This window comes from Dysidea avara, chromosome 1 (genome assembly GCF_963678975.1).
Source record: "Dysidea avara chromosome 1, odDysAvar1.4, whole genome shotgun sequence".
Lineage (NCBI taxonomy): Eukaryota > Metazoa > Porifera > Demospongiae > Dictyoceratida > Dysideidae > Dysidea > Dysidea avara.
The window spans coordinates 14045062-14070241 of NC_089272.1; the positions used below are offsets into that span (position 1 = coordinate 14045062).

At 36.9% G+C, this 25180-nt stretch overlaps 1 protein-coding gene across 3 annotated transcripts in view; it reads left to right on the forward strand.

Annotated features, from left to right (window-relative positions):
- The window catches only part of LOC136257291 (hypoxia up-regulated protein 1-like), a 146564-nt gene that overhangs the window by 120002 nt on the left and 1382 nt on the right, over positions 1-25180 (forward strand). For all 3 annotated transcript variants that reach the window (XM_066050412.1, XM_066050407.1, XM_066050421.1), the window contains 16 exons: positions 2921-2993; positions 5804-5873; positions 17187-17303; positions 17609-17743; positions 18770-18852; positions 18963-19009; positions 19251-19336; positions 19975-20162; positions 20476-20614; positions 20839-20911; positions 21745-21918; positions 22160-22553; positions 23859-24069; positions 24196-24423; positions 24473-24689; positions 24871-25040. In XM_066050412.1, coding sequence (XP_065906484.1) covers positions 2921-2993; positions 5804-5873; positions 17187-17303; positions 17609-17743; positions 18770-18852; positions 18963-19009; positions 19251-19336; positions 19975-20162; positions 20476-20614; positions 20839-20911; positions 21745-21918; positions 22160-22553; positions 23859-24069; positions 24196-24423; positions 24473-24689; positions 24871-25040 — 2405 coding nt within the window. The remainder of the gene's footprint in view (positions 1-2920; positions 2994-5803; positions 5874-17186; positions 17304-17608; positions 17744-18769; positions 18853-18962; positions 19010-19250; positions 19337-19974; positions 20163-20475; positions 20615-20838; positions 20912-21744; positions 21919-22159; positions 22554-23858; positions 24070-24195; positions 24424-24472; positions 24690-24870; positions 25041-25180) is intronic.

Here is a 25180-nt window from a genome sequence, read left to right on the forward strand (position 1 = left end):
TTAATGTTATTTATACACAGTTTCAGAGATATGGACTTTCAGACTTATGGACCACCCCTGGTCCCAAGGGGTTCAGATAACTGAGGTAAAACAGTTTAAAACAGTTTTCATAAAACAGTTTAAGAAGACCAGCGAAGTGCCCATAATCAGCTTGTGGCCGCTATAAGCATATAAGCATGCATGGTTTCTGTTTGTTTACCAAACACACTAACTACAGTGTGTCTTGAATTGTAGACAAATTGTACACTTGTTCATATTACCATAGTACCATCTCTTTAAATGTTAATGATTTAATATTATTTTACTGTGCATATGTGATTATGCAATAGCAATGTACATGGTATTACTGAGTACATATATATTGATATAAATCAACATGGTGCTAGCGTTTGCTTGAGGTCTATATTACCAAGAAGAAATCATTCGTTATTGTAAAAATTAGCTGTTACAATATATTATGGTCAGAGCTCTAGTCTTCCAGTATTGAGGATCATTTAAAGATGGTCCATTATTACGGTTCTCTACAACAATGGTGTGACTTCCTGCATTTAGTGATCCCTGCCATAATCCAAACCCACCGTAATATGTCGTGTAACCAGAGTGAGATACCGTGTGTTTCTGAACAACTGAGTTTATTTTGATCCTCAGAACAAAGTAGTAGTCATCACGTTGACCTTCTCCAGTATACTGGTACATGATAATGACATGACTTAATTTAGACAGAACCAGGATGTGTTTGAGGTCAGTATCACGCCATGCAGGCCATGCAGTATAGGGTACAGTTATAGTATTTCTGGGATTGATTGTAGTAACTCTACAAGATGGTGGTAACATCATAGCATACAAGTTCTTATTATCTCTGTAGTCATGTTGACAATCAGTAAAGGAGAATGTTGTTGGACTTCTGTAAAGTACATTGAAATAATGTATTCCATCATGATAGTATCCTGCCCATGTACCTTGTAGACTACGATATGAACTGTAACCATGGATATGTGGAGTTGTTTGTTGGTAAAATCCATTAACACTTAAACCAGTAACCACATGACTTGGTGAAGACATCTCTGTGGATAGTTGATAAGCTGCCAGTATTGCTCTATCATTTGGTAGTTGTAGAATAACTTGAAGATCTCTAATAGGACCCCAATTATTGTAGTTATTAGTTGGAGTTGAGACTGGGTAACAGTTTATTCCATGAGAGACAGAACGAGCATCTTTAAACCACATCACTTGTAGTACTGCACCTTGCCAGTCATTATTAGCAGGATTGTTAAAGGCTACTGGAGATTTATAATGTATTTCAAATGTATATAGTCCAGCATTCAAATTAGCCATCCAAAATCCTGTGGGAGTTTTGTGTGCCTGCTTACCAGAGTGTATCAGTGATCCAACATCAGCTCCGTTAACAATTATCTTAGAGAAGAAATCAACGTTTGTTGACCAAAATGTAAACTGATAATGGAGGAAGATAGAGTAGGATTGATCAAGGTGTACTGTAGTAGTGAGGGTAGTGATGGGTGAGAAGGTGTTAGTAGCTGGTAAGTGGAGTCCATTACTGACCACCTTCTTACTGAAGATTCCTGGAACAACATTTGTGACTTCTGCTGCATAGCTCACTGTGATGAACAAGATGATCAGAACAATCAACACTTTCATCCTGTAGAGATCTGTCTTGAAATGTGGAGAGTGTAGTAATCACACCTCTTTTATTTACTAATTCCCTATCCCATTGTTGTTATTGATTATACCACATGCTTTGTAAAGGAATTTGTTTATCTTGCTTGGGTAGCCTAACTGGTTTAATGATGTACACAAAATGAATTTGATCATTAAATAGTTGCAGTTATTAGTCTCCATAATAAACATTTCTGCATCCAAGTTCTGATACATGCAAATACAGCTTGATGGTGTACAGTAGCAACATAGGGACAAAATGTTTCCAAACACATAAACAGTATCCGTAAACTTTAGAAAAGTAAAATAAGCTGATTAAGTACTCATCATGTTCCTATTGGTGACTTGTCCTAACTGAGGTTTCATAATCCTCCTGCATTTAAAATAACCAGCTGCTCTGTTTTTCCTAAATATGTGATGTTTTTCTTTAATTATTGTATAGTGCATCAGTTTTACTACATATATGAATTCCCTAGTAGCATCTTTAGTAACTGTTACAAAATTACATACTGTATATTCATCAATAAGATTTGTATCATACTGTAGTTGTGTAATATAATTCTTGTCACATACTGTGTAGTAGGGAGATTAGAACACGTACTGTGTGTGTGGCACATACACAGATTAATATACTATTAATCAATACAGATTACTGTCTCAGTTTTAATTGTTCACTATAGTTACTGATCATGTTGTTGATCATTATCTCATCACACAAAAAAATTTAATTGCATTGCAAGTTGCCTAGTGAAGCAGTGTGTCTGAAAGTTCAACTGTTATAGATGCAAACAGCCTTTGTGTACAGTACAAGAAAAGAACAAAACTGTACTGAAATGCTCTACTCCTATATCCTGCTGATTGTGCTCCTGTTTAATAGTTGTATTCTAGTAAACCTGAGCAAATTGTAATATACAGGAATGCATTCTTTCAGTTGCATAGGGTAAGGTTATCAGTTATAAGCTACCCTGCATGCTTTTGGAATGAACATGTTATGCAACTGTTAAAAGTGATCTGTAGTAGTGCAGAAGTGATATATACCCATTTCACAACTCTGTGTGTGTGTGTGTGTGTGTGTGTGTGTGTGTGTGTGTGTGTGTGTGTGTGTGTGTGTGTGTGTGTGTGTGTGTGTGTGTGTGTGTGTGTGTGTGTGTGTGTGTGTGTGTGTGTGTGTGTGTGTGTGTGTGTGTGTACTATGATTCACATAAGCATTGGTAATGTAGTTACATTTGCTGTTACCTGTTTGCAGAGTATAAATTAATACAATCCAATGAACAAGGCTTTGCAGAGAAAGTACCACAATTAACAGTTAAAGGAGTTGGGTGAGCAACTTTTTGTTACAATAAGAGCATTAATGTACATTAATGTATTTACGACACAAACATTTGCTACTGGTAATAGTAAAATGTGTACATAATTAAACTTGCAACAGACCTAAGTACTCAATACATAAGCCATTGATATAGTTTTAGAGATCAACAGTTTTGAATGCTGAAAACCATAAATAATAGTACATTTGTTGCTTGTTGAGTGGAAATAAAAACACTAGTCTTCATGTTGTCAAAATCACAACCTCCAAGCGAAGGTATCCAGCATAGTAAGTAAACAAAATTAACATTTCTGCCATCTGGAGCCCTGTACCCCTACCAAACAAACCACCATCAAACAGACGGTGGCATGTGATTAAGATTGAAGATGACATTCTCAGAAGAGTGGCTGTACAGGAAATGAGATATGTGTACAGCATTAAACAAAGTTCGGACGTATTTGATTTCGGAATTATATAAAAACAAGGCAAGAGTATTAAACTGAGGCATGCGTTTTGGATATGGCGGTACCGAAAATCAGTCATTATAAGTGAGTACAGTTCCCACTACTAATGCAGTATAGATCATGTAAATTTCTACAGTAGACATCAGTTAAAATTACTAGATCACAAGACAAGTTATGAGATGAAGAACCACAGGCAACAGAGTAAGTGCATGCTAGGAGAATCTTTGGGTGAGCCCTTTTGCAGGGATGTGACCACACTGGAATGGTCACATTGAAACATCACTCTCTGTCTTCCCAATTGGGGGCCACACACTGCAGCACTTAAAACAATGGACAATAATTCCTTTACCATGATGTGGGGAGGCTTCCACTGAGTATCCCACTGCAATTGGAACCACTGTCCATGAAGTAGGCTCCACATCCGCATGAACTAGAAGCATCTATCTGAATGTAGTAAGCTGGGGCCTTAGGAGGAGCAGCACTTCGTAACATACTGAGGCCAATCCAAGAACGTGTGCCACCAGCTTAAACCTGAGCGGAACTCTACACTGAGGAACTTTTGTAATCCATCTTTTTTATCTTTGCAGTAGTAGAACAAATTCTGCTCACAAAAGTTTTTCTTCATTGAAGTACTTTAGTCTCATGCTGAAGGAGACCAACTAAAGATAGTATTTCTCTTTTCTTGGCTCTATGCTTTGTCAGCCAATTGCTCACGGTGTATTGTATTCTTGCTAGCTTATCTTTATCTGGCAGTCTTTTTTCCATTTTGATTGTGTCTATTGTGATTCCTATGAGGGTTAGCGTTGTCAAAGATCCTTCACCTTTTTTTACAGCAAGAGGGACTCCCAGAGAGGAACAAGTGTGTTTGATTATGTCCTAATTGTTTTGACATTCAGCAGAGGCTAGGCAGCCAAATGTCCAGAAATCATCCAGGTAATGCATGATGTTAGAAACGCCTTGCTGTTGCATGCCCCACTGAAGCAAGTCTGTTGCCACGTTAAAGAGTTTTGGATCAGATCTCAAACCAAAAGGCAAGCAAGTATCCACCATCCCAAGCCTTTCGCAGCAGGTATCTATCAGCTGGGTATACTGGGAGCAGTATAAGGCACTCTTTATGTCTACTTTGGCCAGGATGGAGCCTTGACCTAATTAAATTACTTGGTTGATGGCATCGTTGATAGCAACATATCGAAGGGAGCACAGGAGATTCCGTCATTAACACTTTTGCCTTGGGGTAGGACATGTCATCTATCGGTCTCCCAACTCTCACTGTCTCGTGGGGCAGGTCCTTTCCAAAGGTACACAATAAAAAGAGGCCAAATAAGCAGGTTCAGAGTTATCCCCAAACACCACAAAATAGATGCATATTAGCGATATATTCTTCTACAACTTTTGGGTGGAAATTGGCACTCGCCATGTTCTTCACTGCTGACTTAAGATGGCCATTGCCATATTGGTACCCAATTCTGAACCCATTTGTGAGGCCTTGCATGAAGAAGGCAGCCATATCTTGATCCGGGTAAGTAGCTAGCAGGGTGCTCCATTGCATTGTGATCAGCAGGGTCATAATTTGCTGTGCCTCCACTGGTACTAGTACTACTACTGGTGACTGTTGATTCAAAGCAGTCCATTCCTGGAGCCATGTAAGATCTTTATCAAATGCTGCCTGCTGTTGGCTAGTAGCTGATGCTTCTAGGTATAAGTTGAGTTTGCCTGCCATGTAAACATTTCAAACATATATTTGATAGTGTAAAACAGACAATGTTATGTGAGTGGATGTAGCATCTTGGTCAGTCCATGTGGGCATTGGTGGTGTTGTTTCTCGTCCGCTTAGTAGCTGTTTAATTGCCACTGTCACTCACGGTTTTCTTCCCTTGCGTCATGATTATCGTTACACAAGATTCCTGTTGAGAGGATTCAAAGGATGATTCAGATAAACTTGCTTCCTACACATGACACTTAATCGCAAGTGTGGTACTGCACACGCGTTACCCTAAATAGTGCACCCTTATGGTAACATCTCTGCCTGTGTACCCCATTAACTTGGTTTAGTTTTATTAAACTTCATGTATCATTTGTAATGAGCCCTGTCGATTAAATATGCATAATTCCTCAGTTACAGTTTTCAGTTGCTGTGCGTGCATTCTATTAGAGAAATTAAGCAAATTCAGTTATAAATCAACTCAACACTTTACATAAAACCCAATTATATTATTGTGAATCCACATTAGTTATTCATCAGTGCTAACAATACATTATTTGTGATAACCATATCCATTATGTACAATCCATTAGTGTTATTGTTTAATAGATATACATTACGGTGTTGTCATGTACATTATTGTCTTCTGATTGGTAGATTTGATCGTACACTCGGTGGACTGGAAATGGAAATGAGACTAAGAGATGTTTTAGCTAAGAGATTTCAGGTTTGTTTGTAAAGTAAACTGTACCTGCCCATATATGTACATATACACATCATCCTTCTATATAGTTCAATCCACAAATAATTTTTTGTAATACGTAAAATCCAAATCATTTATATTATTTACAAAGGTAGCTGCATGTCCTACTGTGTGCAATAAACAAAGTTGAGCATTCCTAATGATCTATGTTTGTAATAAGTAAGTCCCAAGGTCTCCAGCATGACACTCTAGCTAGCTGTACCTAATTGATCACATATCTCTCTGGCCTGGCTGCAATCTTTGTAGTAATGGAAGAGAACAACAAATTTGGTAACTGGTAGCCTGATTGATGTAGCTTTGACTGGATCCTTAGGAGAGAGGAAGTCAACAGACCAAATATTTCTTGAGTCGATTTCTTGTCTTTCAGCTGCCTCTACTTTGAAGATGAAATTGTTCATCAACCTCCTTCCATCCTCAACACTAATGGAGTCATTAGTTAAGGCTTCCAGCAATTCATAATCTTCCTCATCAACAGCAGAAGGGTAATAGTATTTCTTATATGTAGTCAGTAGATGTTGGGTATCACCATCATGGACCAATTCATGAGATATTCTATAGCCACGTCCTCGAAAGAATGCTTTGATGACAATCTCTGCTGGTTTGGAAATGTTAACCAGTGTACTCTCAACAATGATACCACCACTCAGCCTGACCTGAGCTGTTGTCGCTATAAAATGATCATATATGCTAAATATAATTTACAGGCATACAGGCATACACTCCACACATATATTCTATTGTGCTATAGTCTACACACTTACCATTCACCATCATACAGTACAATAGGATGATGGCTGTACTGTTGATCAACAACCAGTTAGTAGCTGCCATTTTCTCTAACTTCTTCTAGTAATAGTAGTAGTGTTGTCAGTCAGAAAATCACAATAAGTAACTATCTTCTTCACCGTATTCAAACTGTAATCCTTAACCAGTGTGATTGAGTGCTAACTGTGGTGATTTTATATCATTTCTGCCTTTCACATTTGTGCATACAAAGATATAGTGTTCCATGTTCAATATTCTCTGATCTTGCCTGTTGTAAACACTACAATTTGTTATACTAAATTTGTCATCTGTTTAACTAACTACTTTATAGTTTCAATTTTATAGTATTACCTTTTTTGTTCTACTACTAAAGTGTAGTTAGCTGTCCACAAAGTAAATGATTTTTACTGGTCGATGTATTGTGCTTACGTATGTAATTGTTCGTACACGTGTTGACCAAACACACTCTAAAGTTTGGTAATAAAAATATTGTTAGAAGACTACTGTAATACGTGCTGTGCAATATCCCTTTGACATAGCTACAGAATTCTATTTATGATATTCAGTAATCAATGTAACTATATTGCTTGTTACTTTCCACTGTCTGTTCTCAGATACATGTATGTACATGTGGCTCTTTGGCCGTTTGTCCCTATTTTTTATGATATTAATACTGGGTAATAGACTATATGCACTGCCGTATACATTCTAAAAACACGTGATATTTTAATACATCACGACGGTAAATGGATGGGATCTAATGTACGTAGAAAAATGCAAAACTCGTAGAATCTCGGGAAATAGACCACTTACCAGTACTTCTTGCAGAGCGATAAATTCTTCTACCTGTAAAGTAGAACAACTGAAAATAGGAGCTGTGTCCGTAGTATTAGTGGTGACTGTTAGCTCGATTAGGGTTGCTAAACAGCCCTAATCGATCATATTTCGGTTAGTAAATAAACCACGCATACAGTCTATTATCTAATGGTTGGTCTGTTGGTTCATCAATAATATAATAATTATTCTGTTGATCTGAGGAGGATTATATTTGATTGATTTTTAATGAAATATAGTTGTATTGGAGTGCATATAGAGTTTTAATGCTGTGCAGTGTATAGTATTATAAGTCTGTTTACAGAGTTTTGAGTTATAGTTAAAGCACCACCATGCGTGTGTGCAAAAAAATGCTACACTCAGGTGGGTATTAGCCCCTCGACATGCCCCCTCATGCTGTATTTTCCATACACACAAGCATAGGTGGTGCTTTAAGTGTTATATTATACTTCTGGTCGTCTGGCCGTAGTCTGGCTTGGAGTGATTTTCTCTAGTACTCAAACCGCTGCGATTTTCTGTGATCAGGATATTAGTAAGTGTTTAAATAATCTATTTCTAGTCATAGAATGAATTAATAGGATTAGTTTGGCTAGTTTTAGCAATTTTTAATGTCACTCACGTGATCAATTGCACTGTCTTAGTGGAGTTGTGTTTAAAAAACTTTGTGATCAGACGATCAGTAAGTGTTTAAACAATCTGGTAGTGCCTTATAGAAATGTATACACACATCACGTTTAATTGGCAAAACTGTGTACACAATATTTCAGTGATCAGTTATAACACAATACATTTACAAGCAATTTACAGCCTACTGTATAAACAGTTTACAGGTTTGTAAACAGTTTAATAAACAGTTTATTCACAGCTATAGGTAGTGCTATAATCATATCAAGAAGTTTGCAGAGATTTGGTCCAGCTGCACCGATTTGTTCACTATAAGTTGCACAGTTTCTATTGTACTGACACTTTGTACTCACATATCTTTTCACTCAAAAGACGAATTTCAGATTCGCAAGTACCATGAGAAAGAGCAACTCTTGACGAACAGGATGGTACCAAGTGAAGCTCAGTACACGAAAACTCCGCTCGTCATTTTCACAATAAAAGAACACAATCATCTGCAATACATTTCCAATGGGCATTTTGATTATTCTAATAAATTCATTCATATCTCGTGACATGCTTGGATTATCCCGGATTCGCTGCTAGATTCTTTTAGCTTATTCTTGAGCGATTCCAACAAGCCATAGTGAGCACATATAGCGTAAACTATCACTCGTCAAAACAATGGCAAAGTTGGAGGTTAAATATGTGCATGATTCTGAACGAGATTATTGCTTCGATTTGGCATGGACTCCGTCTGGCTAGGTCTGAGTAGTAACGCACAGCCAGTCTTTAACTATAAATAACTCCTTAGAATTAATACATAGCTTTAAAACGATTTTATTAAAGAAGTTCTGTATGCGTACTAAAGTTCTAATGTTCCAGTACACCTGTAATGAATACACTATACGCAACATAGACAGTCTGTGATGACTCCTTTAAGTAGAAATCTCTCAAAACCTATAAAAGTGGAAAAATAGCAACAGTAAAGTCTTTAATAATCAATGAAATATAACAAGTAAAAATAATTGCAGCTGCTAAATTGCTTTGATTATAATTAGACTTATCATCTGCAGCTGGCCTCAAACTTCCGTTTTTGAGCCAAACTTCCTGATATGCATCTTCGTATTCTTCCAAACTTGTGACATTCCCTTCATGTCAAATTAAAGTAGAGTTTTTATGGTAGTAGAAGATAGTCCTGATATTAGTAGTTTAATCAGTATACTGTAGTTGTTGAATGTGATAACTCAATGCACTATCATCTGCCAGATAGTGAATTGTTCTCTATTCCCTTGATATGTACAGTAAATCCTTTTCTGCTCCATTATCCTTTAGTCACGCTTCATGAACACTAATTCTTTAGAGTTCTTAACACATTCAACTTTACTTGTAGTTAAGGAACTTTTTGAGATTAACATTTCAATTATAGTACCTTGTTGTTTGTGTGGATGGTTGAAGGTACTTTGTTGTACTATGTACACATGTTTTGGTGTTGTGTGATGATGTAATCTGATCTTGTAAACTAACTCTGTTGTATCATTATAGAGTTAGTGCTTACCATCTTAACAACTGAATTTCTCAGTAACTTACATACTTATGTAGTTTCAACCCTTATATAAAAATAAATTTATACAATGTAATAAAATACAAATTATTCATAATATTTACAAAGCAGCTGCATGTCCTATTGTGTTTAATAAAAGTTGAGCATTCCTAATAATCTATGTTTGTAATAAGTCCAACTTCTACAGAGTGACTGTCTTTATTAGATAGCTGTACGCAGTTGGTCACATATTTGTGGTGCTTCACTGCAATCTTGGTAAAAGCGAAAAAGGACAACAAAAACAGTAACTGGTAGCCTGATTGATGTAGCATTAACTGGATCCTTTGGGGACAGCAAGTCAACAGACCAAATATTTCTTGAGTCGATTTCTTGTCTTTCAGTTGCTGCCTCTATTTTGGTAATGAAAGCACATATCACACTCCCTGTGTCTTCAGTGTCATTGGTGAGGATTTCCAGTAGGTCATAATCTTCCACATCAATAGCATAAGGGTCGTAGTGCTTTATGAATGTTGTCAGTAGACGTTGTGAATCATCATCATCATCATGGACCAATCTATGTAATGCTCTGTAGTCATGTCTTTGTAGGTATGCCTTGACAATAGTCTCTGTTGTATTGGGCATGTTGTCCAGTTCAGTATCAATCACGATACTACCACTGACTCTGACCTCAGCTGTTGTCACTGTAAAAGATGTAGCAATTAGCTGAGTGCACACACACACACACACACACACACACACACACACACACACACACACACACACACACACACACACACACACACACACATGCATGCACGCACACACAGACATGTATATTCTGTGATGATGTACTCACCATTCACCATCGTACAGTACAGTAGGATTATGGCTGTAGTGTTGATCAACAACCAGTTAGTAACTTCCATTTCTCTAACTCCTTCTAATAGTAATAGTACAGTCAGAAAATCACAATAAGTAACTCTTATCTTCTTCACAGTATTCAACTGTAATCCTTAACCAGTGTGGTTGAGGGCTAACTGTGGTTTTATTTTTATATCATTTTCGTCTTTCATATTTGTGTATACAAAGGTGCATCTTAGGTACTTTTAAAGTGTTTGATGTTGCTCATTGTAAGTATATATGATTTGCTACAGTAAATTAATTTAATATCTGTCAACTGACCAGTTTGTTTACAACTAATGTACTCTGTATGTTGTGGTAGTTCAGTAATACCTTTTTGTTCAAGTTCAGAGGTATGCTTAGATGTTCATAAATGATTTTTACCAGTGAAGATGTTCTTTGTTAGAACGTAAATTTAAGATCTTATCATGACAAAACAAATACAGACTGAAGGTATGGGTTTTACTTCTGTGGAAGCAGAGGAGAACATACATAATTATTGTACTGTAATCCTTTAAAAAACTGTAATTGAGAAATGGATGTAAACACCAGGCAGACTTAAATGGCCAGTTCAGAGTTGATAATCATACAGTACGATAGTACTGTATAGTAGGGACATTGAAGGTATGGGCATGGTCTGTTGTTATATACGTAGTATAACCCAAAAATCTGCCTTGATTTTTCCTCACAACAACATGACAGTATTGGTTGGGTAAAATCAAGCTCAAAAGTGTCTTCAGATCGACCTGAAACATTTCCGTGAAATTGATACAGAATTTAAAAAATAATAATAATTCAACGGAATTTTCTACTGCCTGCCTGCTTGCCTGACGCCTTCAGTCAAGTGTAGTGGAAAACTGGCTACAGCTACAACCCTAATTCTTTTGCAGAAACGTTTCTAGTTCGCTTAAGAAGAAACCTTTAGTATATTGATAATCATGCAATGCTTGCACTATTGTCCTACCTTTTATCCTTCTTTACCATGGCCATCAGTCAAGGTTCTACCGCTGAGTGTTAATAGACTACAGTACGGCTTCCATCTATGGGTGTATACTGCATCAAACTATTCGAATACACGTTGTTGGTTTAGCGCTGCACCAAACTATTTGAACACATGTGTCTCGCTGGTTTTCAAAAGTTGGTAGTTGATATTGATCAGTGAAAGCGATTCGCAGCAAACTAGCAACGTGCAAGTCAATAAAGTTAATATAGTTTAGTAACAGTGTTAAAACTGAGTCGGGTCATCCAGGTCCCGCTTTACAGATTATCAGGGTCTGATCCCACTCGCTAAATTAATTAGTGTAACGATGTGGACGTGTAGTAGCACGTCATAGCGTAGTTCTGCTTCTTTTGTGAGCTATCCCACGTATGTAAATTACTGTCTGTAGACATACGTATATTGTCATGCCCATACATCAGTGTGTAGGTATGCACGAATCCACGTCTATTGTTGTCTGCAGGCTTATGTACAACCACGCCCACTGATCAGTTGTAATCTAGTATAATGTGATTTACTCTACATAATATTGTGACTGGTTTTGTGAAAAGTAGGCTATTTAGTTTTCATGAGCATACAAAAAAGTTCTCAAACAAGTATAAAGCACAGTAGAGATATTCACTTCTTAAGTTCTTATTGTTGTACAGTATTTGGACATTACGTACTACTCTGATCCAGCTTGTTTTAGTACTTTTTATTACAACACTATACACTGTCCATGTAAAATTCCTAATTTTTTTATTATAACCTACAACCACTACTTATTGTACCAGTTTGGTAACCATAGTAACAACAGATGATAAAGGTAGGTGACCGGTGTTCCATTGCCACTTGCCATTTTTATTAGAACAACTGACTTTTTATTTGATCTTTTCAAACTAAATTCTAAAGATCAACAAGAGACTTCAGCCCGCTTGCCCCCCAGATTGCTATGTCTAGTTAAGTATTTTAGTAGGTAGCAAACCGCTAAGCAAGTGTCCCTCCTTATCCCAGTTAGACATGATGCATCATCCTCTTACGTACATATGTGATGGAGTAGGTGTTGGTTAGTGAAGTAGTGAGCATTTATATATGTCTTCTTTGTGAATATGTTAATATTTTGTGTAGAAGTTGCTCGTAAATCTTGACTGAGTCCAAATACTTACTGTATTTGGACTCAGTCAAGATTTAGGTCATTGTTGCTGATTGTATGGTACAGCTTCATGGGTTCTTTGATGTTCTACACATCCCCATGACATCCTGTAGTAGCCTTGCTGTAAACAATGTTATTGTAATGTTCTATTGCAGTACAAGATATGATGTCAGTGTTTACCATATGTTTCAGCTTGTTTAATGTCCTAATGTGATGATGATGCAGGTTTAAAATTTACATGTAATAATTCAGAGTATTGAAATTAACAAATATACTTTGGCTGTGTTTTGCTTATTTGTTTTTTTTTGCTTTACCAGTTAGGCACTGGAAGGCGAATACTATAATCTGTCTTTGAAGCTATGACGCATGTGACTAAGTTTAACTTTGCCTTGCTGTGTTTGCTCAGTAGATCTAACACATTTTGATATACAGTGGTTGGTACTAAACATTGTCCCATAGAACATCACACCATATACGTGTATTTCTTTACTTGTCTCATACACAGAAGTGTTCATGCATTGCCGGTCCAAGCATTGATGTTGTAATAACCATAATGACTTTAAATACTAAAGAATTTGTTTTGTGGCAAGTTACGAACTTCATGGAGTGTGTTACTGTGTGTATACTGGGGATGAAGGTGATGTGCTGTAAATTAGCTGTACCGTGGGTTTCATCAAAGTATGTGTACTCAAAAGTGAGTTCTGATTTTCTGATCACTAAATATCCTGAAGTCTAATACCTTTATTACCTTATATATCTCTATGAAGTTTTTAACTTGAAAATGAATAACATTTTAAGATAAAAGATGTTTAAGCAACATGTATTCATCCATGTAAGGACTTTTTTCTTCAAGTTCTGTTGTTCTGTAGTTTAACTATTGTGTTTACAGCATACGTACATCCATACAGGTCGTTTGTGATTCCATCCCGTGATTCTTCTAAGTTTTACTAAATGTTACCATAACAACACTGCTCTTAAATCCTTGTTGTATTTTATATGAATGGATTTTTATGCTTAGCACAAACAACAGGTGTGGTGATCACAATTGAAACAGTCACTATATGGCAAGAGAGCCTCTGTCTGATCATCTGTATAATCACATGATCATGTGTAGCAAAATTCAATTCAGAATTGCGCTTATTTGTTTTGTTAACATTGTTTACAAACACGAGCACATTATTTCATCAATTCAAGTAAACAAATACACAGATGTGCATACAGTCAAGTGTGTAGCAGAGAAATCTAATGGCCTAGTGAACATCTATGGTAAATACATGCGCAGCGTATATTGTCCCTTCTAGTGTTCATATCAGTAGTACTGATCTATGTAGCTCCTCTTATCTTATCACAAACATCAGGATACTTGGCACAACTTTGCTGGTAGCTGAGAGTGACAGATATCCCCAGTAGTGGCATGTCCACCGGTCCACTGTCGTCACCATCATGCACGTTCTCCAGAGGAAACAATCCAATAGACCAGGTGTTATCATCATAGTATTCACCAGTGGCCAGGTTCTCGATAAACTCTTTGTAGTCATCTTTAATCTCATACCAACTAAGAGAATCATTGCCATTACCCTCGTTAATCACACTGATTAGGTTGTAATTCTCGGCATCAACATTTTGTGCTGGGAAATATTTGTGGTACTCTGTCTTCAGGTAAAATGTGTTAGAAACACTGACCAGACTTTCTTTATGAGTGAATGTGTAGTTCTCCATAAACTCAGACACTTCTGGGATAATATCAGCAGCAGCACCATCATGTAACCTGTGATTAATTATTATCACTGTCTCCACTGTTACCTTAATACCTGCAATGATACAGTATGTCAGAATGATCCCAGATGTGATAGATACATAGTTTAACTGTTTAATTTCACTCACCACTGGTTGTCATGCAGAATAGTAGAATGATGGCTGCATTGAAGGTGATGGCTGTCATGTTTATAGCTACCAGACGATTGTTATCAGATGACTGTTACACACGCTCAAGATCTTCTGTACCACACGATTTGCCAACTGCAGTACAGGAACCAAGTGTACACTACTTATAGTTGTGTATGGTGTTGTGTGTACATCATGTAGGTGGTCCTGGTGACATTTTATAAACATTATACTGGGGATTATGTTACAAACAAAGTGGTTTGTTGGTTGGTGCCATGGTGTCTCCTAGAAGAGTTTAGCATTTTAGTTCATATAACCTAATGTATAACCATTGTTAGAAATGTCGTTATATGAATAGACGAAAATTACAAATACTACAAGTCAACTATCACTGAGTTTCATGACAGTCCTGAGCAGGTAGTCTCTCTCTATCATCACATCTCAACAAGTATCTGATGATGACATTGGATGCTGAAACTGGTAGCTCGGTTGGTACTGGTTCCTCAGCAGACTTACATGTAGGCAGTAACTTTACAGACAAAGCTCTTGCAGTCATACCATTCAACTGATCATCATTTCTTGTTCTGTTGTAGTGAATGTGACTGTTGTAATGAGTTTGACTCACTAAAGGAACCATGTGTTTCCTTATTTCAGACAATCTGTCTTCGTGAGATTTGTTCTGTAACCGCAACTTGATGATTTGAAGAGATTGTATGATGCCATAGTGATCTGGTGAAATGAACCTTGCTGCAAATGATCTCTGCTAAATTTTTTCCAAATACAAAATAGTATTCTAAATGCTAGTGGTAGTCTGTGACCTTTACACTCAGATGTGTAGCCAGCAACTGTCCAGTACAATGTCATGAGTACATGATATTTGCTATGTACAAACAGTGATCTGAACTACTGGGGATCAGCTAGCATCAGACAACTGAAAAGTCAATAACTAGCTTCTTAACTAGCATAACTTGGCTTGGGTTAAATCCCACATTGGTCAGTTTTTTTTATGGTTTATTCCACCACTTTTTTGGTTTTTTGGTGTTTGATTCTTTTTGTTCTGTGATTTGCACTGACAAAAACAGACAAGTTTGGATAAAAACCTGTACTGGAAATAGACAATAAAATTAATATTGCATATCAACATGGGATATAAATGTAGTATTGGTACAGCTGTACTAATCGAACTGTAGTATAGAAATCAGGTGACATTGTGGTTAAACAGAATTCCACGTAACTGAAATCTTGATAAATGAAATTGTGTTCAAATTGATTACGACTGCTATGACTTGAATGTTTAAATAAATTTTCCAACATACAATAGTACTGAGGTTAAAGTACAAAAAAAAGAAACATACAATGTGCACATGATCATATTCACACACATGATAATACATATTTCTACACAATACTCTAAATACAGTAGTTGTACCATATAAAAATATTAATGTAATGCAGCAAAAATGTAATGTCTTATGTACATATATAATTGGCAAATTGTCACTGAGTTCCATAACTTGTTATTGGAACACAAGCTGATGTCACTTCGCACTGACAGTAAAATCATCATCACTACTCACCAAGTACCTGATAGTGACCTCAAATGTTGTAACTGGTAACTTGATTTGTTCTTTGGCTGTATCAGTTGAGGGTAGTAGCTTCACAAACCAGGCATCACTTGACTGGCCATCATTTCTTAAACTGTTGTAATGTGCTTGGTCTGTTAACGGGGATATCTTGTTTATTTCAGGATTCCTTGTGGTGTTGTGGTTAATAGTGTGCAGGGACTGGATAACATCATACTGGTCTGTTGGAATGAACTGTGAAGCAAATGATCTGTGACATGTTATCTCTGAATAAGTCTTGTTGTCTCTCATTAGTGAAGCTTTTGAACAACTAAATCTTTTCCTTTTCATAGATGACATTGCTTCCTCAGCTTTGCTGTGTGTTACTTCTTGGAAATTCACATCAATATTTATAACGGCTGTGACTTTCGCTTCAGCAAAAGCGTCTATTAGTTACCATAATTATTAAAGTGTCTCAAACACTTTTTATTACAACTCACCATTAACTGCCATCAACAATAGCAGGAGTAGCACACAAGAGCTATTGATTATGATCCAGTTGGTCAGTGCCATCTTTGTATTCTGTGATTCCACAGTTTAACCTGCTAGTCTGATGATTTTATAGGAAGAAGTAAAGTACAAGTGTCACTAGTCATGTCTGACCATAATTAGTTTGTATACATACAACAAGTTTACACTATGATGTTTATTTAATGTGCCATTAAGTGTTTTTGCCACCTAAGGAACTGTCTCTTGTCAATACACAGTATGGACACAAATAAGTTATATCTAAGCATATTAATTTGTTTAGAAGTGAAGATAAAAGGTGTGAAAACATTGTAAACAAGCTTTGATAGTATATGGGTTCATGTCATGCTAGTAGTGTTTACAGTAAACAGATTAGTTGACACTGTAGTCATGTACTTGTCTGTAAACACATTGATTGTGTACTTACCTTACTACACATCTCTGATTGACTCTGTTGGTATCTGTGTATGTGGCAATGGCTGTACAGAATGATGTAATTACTGTATGTGCTTCTTGTAATGTATTCCAGAGTCTTGGCAAGACAGAGGGCAGTGTGTATGATTCACCACGAGCAATGGCTAAACTACTTAAAGAAGCACAAAGAGTAAAACAAGTACTGAGTGCCAACACTGACCACCAAGCTCAGGTAAGTTGAGCTCCCAATACAGTGTATGTCTCTCCATTATTATATATGTATGTATAGTTAACTGTGGCCTACACCACAATGCTGTGGTATAGTAAACCAGTACATTATTTTTGTGTGTCTGAGCGATCTTGGGGAGTAAATTATTAAGCTGACTGTCACAAAGCCAGTGTCATACTTGTCATGTGGTGTACTTTAGTTACATGGTTTGTTTATCATACACTATAGTTCTCTGTGTACTGGTAGTATATCCTCACGACATTGTTATGACATGATTTGTCACCTTGTGTTGTGTATGTGTTCCACAGATTGAGGGATTGTTAGAAGATGTTGACTTCAGTAGTAAAGTGACACGGGAGGAGCTGGAGACCATGTGTGCTGACCTGTTTGACAGGGTTGGAGAACCAGTCAATCAGGCTTTGAGATCAGCTGACATGACCATGGTAATGGGTCATGGGTGTGTATTTACATCTATACATGCAGTATGTTATACTGTGAAATCTCTTTACCTTCTGGACCAAATATATGACCTCAACACTGAAGTAGTCTTTTGCTTTATAATCAGTTGCACATGACATGGCCACTACCATTGGTTTATATAGGTGATATTTCTGGCTTTTATAACCCTTCTTAAATACGATTTTTCATTTAGTAAGTTTTTTACTACAAAACTGTTTTTATAATTGGGACGAGCCTGAGTAAGCCCCACACTAGCGAGTCGATGGTACGTATGTATTGTTCACGAGCAATTACAAGAAAACACAAATGACCTACAAATGCTTCCATATAAGGCTAGCATACCTAAAAATTTCCTGTACGAAAACGGATTGCCCCACACTAGTTGGTGAATGGTACATACGTCGAAAAGACCGTATTTGTGCCACATGGTTTAGCATGGCTTAGAACTTGTTATCTACATGGACAGAGAAAACCAGCAGAAGCACCAGGTGAAGCAGAAGCAAGTATACACTTTGCACACTCGCAGAAGAGAGCCAATGAAACTGCAGAAGACAGGGAATACTGAGACGATCCGATCGTGCATATAGATCATGACACCAGTAGCACCAATGGCAACGCTGCACAGTTTCTATATGTTTTAATCAACCAAGTGGCACGTATTCATTGAATTTCATGCACATGTATATATGTAGATTCATTGTAGTTAATGAAATGTGAACCAAAAATAGCTAGCAGTGGATACATACTGGCAACCTTGCTCAAATCTGCTCTCTGTTGTCGTCTCTGCTTCACCTACAAAATAACAAAAACACCACACGTCAACCATGTACAAATAGAATTTTATGCAAGGCTCACTCAGGCTCGCCCCATGATGTTGTTAACATTTGTGTAGTTATATATAACCAAGGATTAAGGTAGTGGTTTTCACCTTTCAACACTTGCATGACATTTATAGTACTACAGATATTTGAATGTTGAAGGGTATTATTGTTGCATGTACTGTTATATAGGATGAGATAGAACAGGTCATTTTATTTGGAGGAGGAACAAGAGTACCTAAAGTACAAGAAGTACTAATGAACACCATTAAGAGGTACACACTGCCTTTTAGGTTATTTATCTCTTAAGTTCACTGTATCTGTAATGCAATTTAGTGTGGGTATTATGGCTTAATACTATTCATTAGACTATGTTCTCTTGTAGACGTGATCTTGGTAAGAATATCAACACTGATGAAGCAGCAGCACTTGGTATGTACTGTATGTGTTTGTATTGTACACTAACCATTGTGGACAATGGGTACACACATTGCAGAGTCAAGTATATGTACATAAATCACTATATTGTTTGTATAAACTCATGTTTTTTGTACTGTATGGCAGAGAAGTTGAAATGTTAGTACTGTGTATCTCTGCATTTTTCCATATAATGTATAAAATGTTGTATTTGTGTATTATGTAGATATTATCTTAAGAATTTTTTAAACTCTAGGAGCCGTCTATCAAGCTGCAGTTCTCAGCAAGGCATTTGTGGTGAAAAAGTTCTTAGTCAAAGAAGCAACCATTTATCCCATAGAGGTTAGTCGACAGTGTACAACAAAATAGCAAATCCCTTCAAGTTAACATAAGTGTGTCTCTCTCATACACATGAAATGAAGACCACTCTGTTAGAGATGTCACATACATAGGAAAATTTGATTAATTAATTATCTGGTGGAACCTGTTGGTGTGTCACTCAGAAAGAGGCACCTGTGTATTTCAATTAATTAAAGGTCGAAAGTACAGTAGGTGTCAAAAAAGTTCCCATTCTGTTGGCGTCACATGGCATTTCATGGCCATTTCGATGGTATTCCAGCAGTGTTTGAGCAACATTCTGTCACCATTCCACTGCTGTTTTGACACTATTCCACTGCAACACTGGCAAAATGGGAAATTTTTTAGTGCCTATTGTATACCATAAACAGGTATGTACATGTATCTATTGTGCAGGTTCCACTGTATAGCAGTTGAGAAGGTGCTTCTGTGCTTTAATAATTCCTGACTTACTATCTAGCTTCATGGTAACAAAGCTAAACAATTTAGTAATTGATGGAGTGCATAATAAATGATGATGAATTATGATAACACAAAATTACAGTTAATACATTGATAAAATTAATAGAAAAGTTTGAGTATTTATTCTTGATTAAATATTTTTGTCTTATTCATTATTACAGATCACATTTGAGAGACACATTATTGAGGAGAATGGAGAGGAACGTACTAAAGTGGTGAAGAAGACATTGTTCCAGAGGAACAATCCTTATCCTCAGAAGAAAGTGATGACATTTAATAGACTGGTTAATGACTTCAACTTCAATATCAGTTATGGATCTGTGGATTTCCTGCCTGAACAAGACAGACAGTATGTGTAAATGTTATGTGTACGCAAAGATGTATGTACTTACTCTTAAAACAGTTTATTGTAGTTTTAGCACTTAAACTTTCTTATAGTATTACACACACAATGCACAAGTCGTAACAATAGCCTCCTAGTGTCAAACTAAAGTTTTTTTTCTTTGACTGATGATTTACTTTCTTGTAAGGCATTGTTTATTTCACAATTATTTCTGTTGTGGGTGTTTACATATATCTTCGTGTCTTGAAAATTGTAAACATTCATATTTCATGGGTAGCTTAACTTTTATACACAATTAACACAATGTGTTGTATTTCAGGTTCCTGGGTAATCAGGTTCTAAGACATGTGAGCTTGACCGGTGTGACTGATGCATTTGATAAACACAAGGACAAGACACAGAAGGGTATTAAGGCTCACTTTAGAATGGATGAGAGTGGTGTATTGAACCTTGACAGTGTGAGTTATCATCCGTACGTACATAAAGTATAGTGAAACACAACCTCTCCTCCTCATAGTAATGGTCATGACAAGAACAGTGCATATGTGTCCCTCCATATATACTAAGATGGAATTCGTGACCTCTTTACCAAGGCCACCTCCAAATCACCTCATAATAGAGCCCTCATAACCATATTATAATTAAGAATGTTGATAGCCTGTTGGTATCATTTGTGGTTTAGGTGGAGATGATTTTTGAACATGAAGTGGAAGAATATGTGGAGGTACCAGCAGAAGAAGAGTCAACATTTTCTAGTTAGTTTGATCAGAATGCCAATCCATTTGGTCTATGTGCAAATTGATATTGTGTTGGAGTTATTCTAAGTAGTGCATAAACGAATGTACTGCATTCGTTCAATGGTTCGAAGGGTGCAGTATTCGAATGACATTAGCGAAGTTTGAATTTTGTGCATGCGTAATGTGGTTATATTGACTAGCAGAAGACTGCAAGAATCCAACTGCTCATCACGCCATGAACAATTTTCGCCGTGGGCAGTGCACTTGAGACACTAGAAAGTAATGGAAGGTGGTTGTACACAAAGCCATTAGGTGTCTGACAAGTTAATTAGCTCGCATCACACAAGTGATCACGCCTACTGATAATCGCAATGTACAGTTAGGACAAGCTGCCGAGGAAGAACATTCATGAGTTGTGTACTGCTGTAAGGTTTTCAAATAGCAGCTACATCTTGTTGTGTGCTTTCTCCTGCTGCCATATCTGAACAGACTAGTAATAGCGTCAACGTGAGAAATTCCATTTGCCAAAGGGAGCCAGAACAATGACTGTTGTTAATGAATTGAGCTACAATACACTCAAAATTATGCCAACTGCATAATAACTAGAAAACTGTAGCTATAGCTACATACAATGTTCACAAAGCTTCAAATGTTGCACTCAAATCCTCGAAGCATAACGACATTCGTTTATGTACTATTTCTAAGTTAGTTAGAGTTTTACTAAGTTATTATATAAAGTATACATTTTCCACTGTAAACGTAGGTTATGACTTGTGCTGTATCTTCAATGCTACTGTTATAGAATGTCCAGCATGACTCATACATTTCAACAATCACATTTTCCCCTATAGAGATCAGTAGTAAAATATCCAGTTTTTTTGGTGGTGGTTCATCTGAAGAGGAGACCACACCTCCTCCTCCTCCTACACAAGATGAGGAAAGTACAACTGAACCATCTTCTGATGACCAGACAACAACTAGTGAACCAGAAGACACTACAGCTAAACCTGATACCACTGAAGAAGGTAAGATACATATTATACAGGGAAAGCATTGTAACAATGTATGCCTCCCATACATTTCCTAGTGAGACTTCACCTATGTCCATGTTTGTGTGTGTGTGTGTGTGTGTTGTGTTGTGTGTGTTGTGTGTGTCTAACTTGCTAATACTTCTGCTGGCTGCATTCATACCATCACATCCATACACACACACATACAGACGTGCTATTTGATGGGCTTGTTTCAGTACAACATACTTTAATCCAGGTGACACAACAGCAGCACCACCACCAGCAGATGATGAACAACCAACTGAGAAGGATAGTGAAGGAGTAGCTGATGATACACCAGCCACTAAGGAACCCAAAACAGTTAAACCTGTTGATGAATCAGCCAAGGAGGAAGAAGCTAGTAAAACTGATGATACACAAGCACCAGCCGATGAGTCAACTAAAGCAGCTGATAATAAATCTGAAACAGATAAAGGAAAAGAAGCTGAGACCAAACCAGAGAACATGTCAACGAACAATACAGCACCATCTAATGTGACTACTAAGAAAACAACAAAACTTGAAGTGGTTAAAGAAGAGTTAGAAGTTGAAGTGGTCACTGTTGATGTCACCCCACTAAATACAGCAGCTGTTGTGGAATCCAAGACCAAGTGAGTTCAGCACGTGTGTTTGTATGTGTATCTGTTTGTATGTGTATCTGTTTGTATGTGATACAACATTTTTGTGTTTAGAGAATTAAAATATTATTGATGCTCTAATACCAGGACACTAACCTGATTTGTATTGTAGACTGTAAGAACTGAAAAGCTTTATAGTTTTATATTCTCAACTATCAAACATGAACACAATAGAATGTAGTGTGGCATCATCATTAGGGCTGAGGTTTAATCACATAGTGCATTTAAAAAGGGATCCAAGCATTTAAAAAAAAAAACCGCTACGGTGTAGAACTTTTATTACACTGTAGCATATAGCTACTGTATAATACACACGTGACTGTTCTATTAGAATATTGAACATGGCTGTTGTATTAGGGTGACTGCTCTATTAGAGTATCTAGAGTGAGCCTCTATGGCTGTCCTACATGATATTTCAATTGACATAGTCACCATGTGCTTTGCTATTCATTTTAAGTGCAGCAAGACCAATAAGAGGGCATGGTGGCCAACTGTAAATGCAGCCTTGTACGCAGCTGTACGACTGAAAAAAGAGCATGACGACCACATCCCTCGATGATCTAGCTAGACTGATAACACTTGAGCACATGACTGCCATTCCTAACTGTACTTTAGTGATCAAACACAGCAATCGAGCTGTATTAATAACAATGGAAGCATAGAGAACATGTCACTTAATGATAGTACTACTGTATGTGTACCCCTTACAGTAGTGTAATTGCTTCCAATATATTTGTGGCATCTAAATAAACTCCACAAGGAGAAATATGCCATTGAAAAAATAATTTGAAGCAGTACCAAACACACATCCTAACTCCACTGAACCTCTGTAATTTTAAATATCATGTGATTCAAGTGTAGTGTAAATGATAATGAAATTATCCTCTCCATTAGATTGTCTGTAACCACTAACAAATGTCTACGTACACTCATAAGCCATAAAGCTTTTAAGAAGGAAACTAAAGCTTTAAAGTGTGGTTATGAAAGTGAAACAAAGGTTACTTTTGAGTGGATAAGGATAATTTGAGTGGATAACGCAATAATATAATACCACAAATTAACAAATCAACTTGTACTTATTTATTAAATAAAGTGGTAAACTGTAATTATTACAAATAGCATACAATGAGTACTTCTTATACCCAGCTGCTGCCTAGCTGGTCTGTACAAATTATGCTAACGTTGTACAACCTTTTTATATCACATTTAATTCCTTTATCATCTTGCACACTACACAATCAAACTTGTTATACCAATTTAAATCTCTTACAATTTAAGGTTGGAGTGGCTATACCAACGTGATGAAGAGAAGAAGCTCAATGAACAAGCAAAGAATGCTCTAGAATCACACATATTTGAAATGCAGGACTTCATGTATAATGATGAGGTGACCGAAATGTCTACTGAGGAGGAACGTGAGACAGTAACAACAGCTTTATCAGCAACTTCTGACTGGTTGTATGATGAAGGGGAATATGCTGAAACTAGGGTATGTTAGGAACTATACCATATTTGTTATATGGGATGACACCATATTTCTTTGTAAAATCAAACCTTGTTTATACATATGTAGGTTTTCATAAAATCTTTATATAACATCCTGTTCTATTTTTAGTCATACAAACAAAAATTGAGAGAACTCAAGAAAGCATCACGTCCCATTATAAAGCGAATGGCAGAGGCCAGTGCAAGACCAGCAGCAATTGGAAGCCTTAAAGAAGTCATCAACATGTCCTCCTACTTTCTAACACAAATGAAAAACTTTTCCAACAGCAGCGAAGTAGAGTCCATCTTCACTGAAGTGGAAATCACTACACTAGAGGCACTGTTGAATGAAACTAAAGTAAATTGTACACATTTTGTGATAGGTAATGTATTGTGGTGCTATATAGGAGTGGTTTGAAGAAATGGAGGGCAAACAAAATGCCACCAAACCATTTGAAGATCCAGTAATGTTTGTAGAAGATATAGATCAGAAGGGTAGAGCATTGCACAGGGAGACACGATACATGGTCTCCAAATTAATGAACTATGCACAGAGACCACCAAAGCCACCAAAGTATGGGAGATATAACACCAGCAAGAATGCTACAAGGGACAACTCAACTAGTGAGTTTATTGTGAGCATTTTCTACATGTGATTTATGCAAAACTTTTACTAAATGCATTATACAATGACAGCAATGTTGTGGCAGTTATCGGTTTCTGGGGTTAAGTGTATACTACGTGTGTATGTATGTATATGTGTATGTGATTAAGTGTATGTAATTCTATGTACTGCACCATACAGTTAGTGAAGATGATGATATAGATGATACTGCCACTGGGGGATATGATGATGAAAGACCCACTAGTGGTTATGATGATGCTCCAACTAGTGAAGGTGATGAGGAGGGTCCTACTAGTACTTATGGTGATGCACCACCTCCACCTACTGTGGATAATAGCGAGGATGACAAGGTTAGTAGTAATAGTGTGTGTATGTGTTGTATGTGAAGTAGTTTAACTAGTTCGTTAGAGTACTGGCCTTGTAATCACATGGTTCTGAGTTTGATGTTCCGTGATGCCCAGCAACTGTTGTTTTATTAACTCACATTCTA